At 44.3% G+C, this 8191-nt stretch overlaps 1 protein-coding gene across 1 annotated transcript in view; it reads right to left on the bottom strand.

Moving 5' to 3' along the window:
- Nucleotides 1-7615: 7615 nt before the first annotated feature.
- Nucleotides 7616-8191, bottom strand: part of rnaseh2a (ribonuclease H2, subunit A) — a 7214-nt gene continuing 6638 nt past the window's right edge. Inside the window, exons 8-9 of the mRNA XM_063192815.1 lie at nt 8132-8191; nt 7616-8017 (exon numbers count right to left, since the gene is read on the bottom strand). The exon at nt 8132-8191 is cut by the window's right edge and continues 64 nt beyond it. Of these exons, the coding sequence (XP_063048885.1) occupies nt 7852-8017; nt 8132-8191 (226 nt within the window). The 3' untranslated portion in view covers nt 7616-7851. The remainder of the gene's footprint in view (nt 8018-8131) is intronic.

The following is an 8191-nucleotide window of genomic DNA, read 5'->3' as shown; positions in this document are numbered from 1 at the left end:
TGAGCTCTGGATGTCAGCAGAGGGATATTGCTGAGTTGATGATGGCATTGATGACAGGGCCTAAATTCTGCCAGAGGCATCTGACGGATCTTTGACATGAAGTCTACCCGAACATGAGGGCAATATGTAGACTCAGAGCTTCATTGGGTGAGATTAAGGTGAGACTCAATTTCACTGACAAGCTTTGACTTGTTAACAACCAACAGAAGGTCACCATCTAACAGGGGTGATGCTGAAAGGACATCATGAGATCTGCTGAATACTCATGCCCCGTTCCTCAGTAATGTCCATTCTCCTATGTGCCTCAGCTATGTCTTTAGATGAGACCAACTTCTGATCCTTTACGATGATTACTGGTGTCTTCTATGGTTGATCTTTGTACTGCAGAAGATTCCTTTTTGAAACAGTTCCACTTATCTAATGTTTGTGAGAACTATCCTATCCTGCCTGTATAAGCTGAAGACAAGCTTGCAAGCAAGCTTTGGAGACGGTTGCGCAGGCTAGGTGCGACAACCTGGTTGCTGAGCAGATTGTGCAGTGGAGCGGGCGCATTAACGGTCACTGAGTATGGATTCTGCGGATCCACCACAAAGTCTAGCAACAATGACACATTTCAGTTGAATATAAGGCGCGGAGTGGTGCTCAGTGCATGTTGGAGGTGGCATTCTGTCCGCTTCAAAGTGGTGTTGTTGGTGAGAAAGTTGAGGACATCAGTGATCATTCTAATCTGATGGAAAGAGCTCAAACTTTGCTGCAACATTAACATTGCGTGTGACTCCTACTACATAGTGTCCTCCATGACCCTTGCATACTCTCTGAATGCTGCTCAACCTTTATGTCACCTCCCACAGCACAGTACTAGCCATGGCGATATTGCACAACTCACTGACCTACAGAAAAGCAACGGTACAGCTCAGAATGTGTTAACACTAGAACCTTGATTTGTTCAAGATACCATGATCCATAACATAGGTAATTAATGCAGTTACGTACTGCAAAGATTGCAGGACGTTATGGTAGCCACATATTGATTTATTTTCCTTCTCTTTCAGAGACAACAGCATTTTTAATGATGGCCGCCAAATCCAGCCAAACTTCAAAGAATTGGCAGAGCTCTGACTTGTCTTGATTCAAGCTCTCCACTTGCTCAATCAAGGCCTCAAACTCATATTCTGGGCAACTGAAGCCAGTGAAGTGTGCAATGCCTGTACCTGTGCAAGCACTGGATAGTCTGCTTTGTCCTTGTGAGGCCGGAATACATCCCACTGGAGAGACATGCATCAATGCATCATCCAGGCCAGAACCTTGAGGCAATTTTCCCTGATATCTGAGAATAACACGCGTCCAATAGAAAGGGCCAATACAGTGGAAGAGATCCTTGAAGTGCTCTGTCTCATGCAGGTTTCATCACACCAAATTGCCATTGATGCCTGGTTCATCTGTCTGCGAACACTGGAAGTTGGATAGGCAGTGTCTGACAGTCGCACACTCAGAAATGGGTCTTGGTATTATAGGAAGGAAGCCAGCACGCATCATTGGCACAACAGCAGATGAGACAAGTGTGTGTACAGCAGCCTGCATCAAAAGGTCTCCTCCTGACACACCAGAGGGAATCAGGCTGATCAAGCATTCATGCTTTCCTGATAAACCTTTTGCAGTTGCAACATGCAGTAATGTTGCTTGCTTGTTTTCAGGATGCAGCAGCATCTCTGGTGGTAGGGCAGGTCGAACCACTGGCTTTGCATGATCAGGTACCTCTTGGCATGGTAAATTCCTCTGCAGTATATCACCAGCTTGGCTTAATTCTGTGCCTGACACTGGAGACTCTTGAAGGTGTCTGTTCACCGAAGCATCTTGAAACAGGCTGCATAGTGTGAACTCTTGGTACCAGAAAGTGATGATTTGTCAGCATAATCAGAGTTGGATATCTGCCAATGTGTAATCCTCCCTTGTAGAAGTGCTAGGTATGGTTTTCTGTCGGTTTTTCGAGCATTCCATAACATAGCTAGCAAGAAGGCTGGTCAGATCTGATTGTCTGGTAGCTTGAACATGAACCAATCCTGTGAAAAGTTGCGAGAAGATTCTTGATGTGAAGGCTTTTGCTGTGGGAAGCATCATATGCAATGGTGTTCGCCTTATTCCGCTTTGAATGGTATGCACAAGCGTTTGAAAGAGGCAGTGAAGTTGTGTACTCTTGGGATGTCTGACACACTTCTCCTCTTCTAGTGGGGGCTCCTCTCTGTGTTGACTGTTGCAGTGCATGTAATGTCCTGTCCTCTGACTGTGTGGAAATGTTAGATTTACATTTATAGTGGCTGTTCCTTATTCTTAATAATGACCTAATTGGCAAGCACAGGGCCGAGTTCTTCAGAATAGGGAAAAGACCTGGAACATGACCTTGACCTTGACCTTGACCTTTTAAGAACTATACTGACTCTATCCTGACACAAAATAATCATAAATTAATGAAATCAATGAAAGTCTACTGACATTATTCAGAATTGCAAATTTGACCTTGGCAATGACCTCTTAAGGTCACAATCACACATTCTCCTCATGTAATTGTCAGAAATGATTTCCTCTCCAAAAAATGGTCAGAATTGATGTATGGCATGTGTATAAACAGTTTAAAAGTAAAAAACACACGTTTTTGTCATAGGCGATGGCGGCCATATTTGGCGGCCATATTGTGAAAAATCTGGCACTATGGTGGACGAGCACCTCCGTGATCTTTAATGTCTAGGAACCCACTAACTCAAATCCAGTGAGAAACGCCCTCAACTCAAAATTGCGAACGGGTCTACAGAGCTGGTCCTGGACTATGATGTTTTTTTCCACCGCAACCTCAAGGCGCAGTTCGTCGATTTTGTTAACGAGAGACCTGGCGTTGGTGAGGAATACACTGGGGAGCGTTGGCTTGTGGGGTTGTCTCTGTAGCCTTAAGGCTCAGTTATGCTTCCTACTTGTGCCACAGAGTGAGCTTGACGCAGCCATGATGCAGTTAATTCTTGTTTATGCCCTGTTTTGAAGCACGGTCTGCGCGATGTCATTCCACGCTGAAACTGCCTTCAATACAAAGAGTAAACTTGACGTGTCGGTTGTTTTTTAGCATCACAGACTCGACGAGAATGAAAATGAAACATTAAATCTTTATATCACGTGCATGTTTGATCGCACTGGCAGCCACAGTAGTAGTTTGGAACAAAGAAGTGGCTCATTTGTCGAGGACGAAGCGGAATGTTTCCTCGACCTCGGAACCACTGTTCAACTGTCCAAATAACTTCAGCGTCGTAACTTGCAAGCGCATGTGTTGTCTTTGGTTCGTGTAAATAAATCAAACAACAAAGCACGGGCAACTTATTTAATGAAGAGCTCACAGTCCATAGACCGACGAAGGTTAGAACAAGGAAGTAGAACTAGCGCTTGTTCTCGACTCGAGGACAGAGCAGGCTGGTCGAGAGGACCAATCAGAGACCTATTTTCGCCCTTTCACGCCGTCGCTCCCTGCGTCGAGACACAATTTTGGGGAGGTGCCCCAGAGTACCTGCGTGATGGGGGGGGCTTCACTACGTTAACTGCGCGGCTCACTGCATCATGATGCAGTGACGCTGATCTCGAGGCATAAACCACCCTTTACTGACACACCCGCTCTGCAGCCCCGCTTCTGCTTTCTCTCTCGTCGCTGCCTCTTCCGTCTGGCCGCTGGGATGGTAATCCATGGTGCGCCACGGCACCTCGCGATTTCGGGAGGAATGTTGTGACAACGCAGAAAGTCCGAACAGACGCTCCGCTCATAGCAATTAATGCCGAGGTTGAGAATATCATTTCGACTGTATTTATATCCCGCACTGAGTGTATACATCATACAAAACAAAATAAAACGAAAATTACACACAAAACATACAAAAAATAAACTGGCAAGGAATGCATTTAGCCGCAGCAACTATGTGCGCCGCCATCGCGTCCACGTTGTCATCCACGGTGTTTTGCCATTTGTTAAAGCTGTTTTGAGAATGAATATTATGTTTTGCAAATTGCGAGAGAGATTCGAGAAATGTACAAAACCAATTGAGAAATACTGTAATACAATTAATATATCAATGTCATATCATATATCATATCACATCATATATCATATAACCTGATGTTGTTTATGGGTAGTGTGGGAACATAGAAATTATTAAGGATAAATCACAAATATCTGTTTGATGTACAGGATATTAATACATCATAATGACAATGTAAATTGCATTTGTTCATTCATTCATTCATTCATTCATTTATTCTGATCAGATTTGGCATGTCCAGTATATGGGGCAGATAGGTGTGTGTGTGTGCGTGTGTGTGTAGGCTAAGCTTGTATGAGGGTTAGAAATATATTGGGCCTGCCTTGTGTGTATCATATCATGTGTATTTGGGTTAGTGTATATCAAATTATGTACGTGGGGGGGATTACAGAATGTAGGTTAGTGTATATCATATTGTGTGTGCGTGTGTGTTAGAGTATGTGAGTTAACGTTTATCGTGTTACCTGTGTGGATTCATCACCTCAGCTCACCTCTGTGTGTGTGTGTGTGTGTGTGTGTGTGTGTGTGTGTGTGTGTGTGTGCGTTTGCTGACTCATCCTGTGCCATAAGCCTGATCTGACTCAGCACACACACACACACGGCCTGTTGTGTAAACGGATATACTATTATACTATATGGCTTCTCTCTGTCCTTGATGACACACAGGTTCACACACACTCACACACACACAGGTTCACACACACAGGTTCACACACACACACAGAGGCAAGCCAGGCCATTCAGGCAAGTCCATAAATAGCTTTGAATGCCCTATTGCCCTTATCAACGCACACATGCACGCACGCACATACGGGTTACAAAATGAGAGACCATAAATACTGTACTCTGCATGGCCTGATTACCATCCGGGACATGGGTCCACCACGGACAGTGTCAAATTGTCACACACACACACACACACACACACACACACACACACACACACACACACACACACACACACACACACACACACACACACACACACACACACACCTTATCCAGTATGTAGGACAATATGAGAGAATTGAGGTCATATATTGAGTGAAAGCAGTGTGTGTGCCCTTGGTGACATGCTTTAAAATCAGCTCCATAAAAGCACAATCAATATCCATGTGGCCATCTGATGAGGACGGACGTTACACCGTCGAAACATGTCAGGTGGGGTATACACTTTTGTAAAGGAAAACGAAGGATTTCATCTTTTTGTCGACATGTCTCGAATTGAAAACCGCCGTAGACAAACAGATTTTCTGGTAACACTTTACTTAAAGCCAACATTATAAGCGCATTTATAACAAATTATAACGCACATTATAATTACTTACAACGTATTATGACTACACTCATAATGCTTCATGATGCTTTATATTAACTGTAGCGAAGGGGAGTAGAGTTGCCCAGCTGGGACTCGAACCCAGACCTTCTGGGGTAGTAAACCGGGGCTCTGACCGCTACACCAAAGAGCCAGGCTCATTGGCATGTTAGTCAGAACACACCCACAACCCTAGTGATGGTCACTCCATCACACTGCCTTCCCCTTCGGGAAGCGCACCCGTGCGCTTCACACACTCATGGTGTCCCTCACGCAACTGCCCATCATGCTTCTCCCATCCAGTGTGCCCCATCATCAATGCTTCACCCATCACTGGGGTCCCTCACACCGGGGTCACCAATCCTGGGGGTCCCTCACATGGAATTACGGCTCACACACCATGGGTACGCTTCCGATGGCCTCACGGTACCATCCCACTTCTGACACCATTTGTAGCGAAGGGGAGTAGAGTTGCCCAGCTGGGACTCGAACCCAGACCTTCTGGGGTAGTAAACCGGGGCTCTGACCGCTACACCAAAGAGCCAGGCTCATTGGCATGTTAGTCAGAACACACCCACAACCCTAGTGATGGTCACTCCATCACATTAACAGTTATGAATAACTATGAATCTAGCTTATAATACTTTATAAATTCAAGGGTGTCATGAGTGCTCATGACTGGCTATAAACTACAGGCTTCCTGATGGGGCTTATAGTACATTATGAGTACCTAAACCCCTCTATGCACAGACCTGGATGATAAACTGTCATAAGGGCTCATATGATGCTATAATGTTTCATGTGACATCATAAGTCGTCAATGTGTGCTCTAAGTAAAGTGAAGTTCATATGGATGCATCTATAATGCACTGTATAATGCACATCTATAATGCATCATAATGTACTGTAAGCCCCATCAGGCAGCCTGTAGTTTATATCCTGTCATGAGCACTCATAATACCCTTGGATTTATAAAGTATTATAAGCTACATTCATGGTTTTGCATTACTGTTAACATAAAGCATCATGAAACATCATCGGTGTAGTCATAATGCTTTGTAAGTAATTATAATGTGCATTATAATTTGTTATAAATGCGCTCATAATGCGCTATAGATATGGGCTTCATAGAAAGTGTTACCGATTTTCTTTTCTTTTTCTTTTAAATAATAATAATAATAATTTTCAAGGCCCTGCCATGGCTCAAAAGGTGGGGCGCTGCACAGCTACACCGGCGAACCGGTTCGATTCCAGCATGGGACCTTTGCTGACCCTTCCCCGTCTCTCTTCCTGTCTCTCGACTGTCCGATCAATAAAGGCAAAAAGACCAAAAAAATAAAATGAATAAATAAAAATAATTTTCAAAAAGGTACCCCGACTGGCAGGTGGCAGCAAGTGGCCAACGGGCAGCAGTCACCATTGAGAAAGTTTCCATAAACCGCCTGCATGTCAAAATAATCAGGTTGGCCTGAAATCTAAATAGACAACCCACAACAGCTTCCAATGGTCATCACTGTACAAAATATCCAGAGTTTTTTTTGCTATTTCAGATTGAGAAGAAATATTTCCACAGGCCATATGTCAATGACAAAAATAATAGTAACATTTTAAAAACAATGCATGTACTCAAAATTTGGTCTCCTAAGGGGGTGTTGTCCTTCCTTCTTCTTCTCTTTTCGTGGTGCTTGCACAAGACATGCACTACCGCCATTTATAGAGCTAAGGGGACTCCATTTATTCTCAACCTACGAAGGTCTCCTAATCGAAGGTCTCCTAAAGGGGCGTTCACTCGACGTAAAGTGGATACCGGAAAAGAACCCGCCTGCTTTATCTCCCTCTCATATACGATTCTCTGATTTAACACCTCATCTGTTCATTAGTTGCCTGAGAAATCCCATGCGTAAACCCCACCTTTCCTACGAGAGTAATTGTATAGGTAGACCTGAGCACACAGGGACGTCACATTGTACCAGTTTTTTTTTTTTTTCCATCGACAGGAAGAGTAATATTTTCCGCTATTTTTGAATAAATAAGTATTTCATAACCATCTCTTCAGAAGAAACCCTGGTATGAGTTGGTCTCTGCTGAAACCTCAGAAACTGTTCAGATCAGAGTACACACACACACACACACAATGTAACTCTTCAGGTCCCACTGTGCTTGAGGGGAGTGTGTGTTCAGTAGAAGCCTGATCATCACACGTTCTCACAGATGGGACTTCACAAACAATGCTTCTTTATTACAATATTTTATTAAAAAAGGAGAAACACCGAAAAAAAATAAAAACGCTGAAGACATAACAAGACCTCCTCTGTTACATCCCTAAGGGTGTGCGAGTGTGTTTATAAAGCGCTGGCACTCTGCAGTCTGCGCTTGGTTAAGTATCGTTGTGTGTGTGTGTGTGTGTGTGTGTGTGTGTGTGTGTGTGTGTGTGTGTGTGTGTGTGTGTGTGTGTGTGTGTGTGTGTGTTTATAGAGAGCTGATGTTCTGTAGTCTGCGCTCGGTAAAGTATCTGTGTGTGTCCCGGGTGGGGGCGTGGTCTCCGTTGGTGTGTGTGTTCTTGTTGAAGTAGGAGAGCATGGAGGAGTTCCCATGACGACCTGCTGCCTTCTCACCATCCTCCTCATCGTCATCCCTACAGACACACAGACACACGAAGACACAAATGACGAGCTGCAGACATACTCAACATCATACCTTCTCTCTCTCACACACACATACACACACACACACACACCAACTCACTCACCAGTGTACGGTTACTGCGTTGCTGTCCAGAAGGCTCTGTGCTGTACTCCAGCTGAAGCGG

The sequence above is a fragment of the Engraulis encrasicolus genome, chromosome 1 (genome assembly GCF_034702125.1).
Source record: "Engraulis encrasicolus isolate BLACKSEA-1 chromosome 1, IST_EnEncr_1.0, whole genome shotgun sequence".
Taxonomy (NCBI): Eukaryota; Metazoa; Chordata; class Actinopteri; order Clupeiformes; family Engraulidae; genus Engraulis; species Engraulis encrasicolus.
The sequence above is the reverse complement of the archived record's forward strand: the minus strand, read 5'-3'. Positions and strand labels throughout refer to the sequence as shown.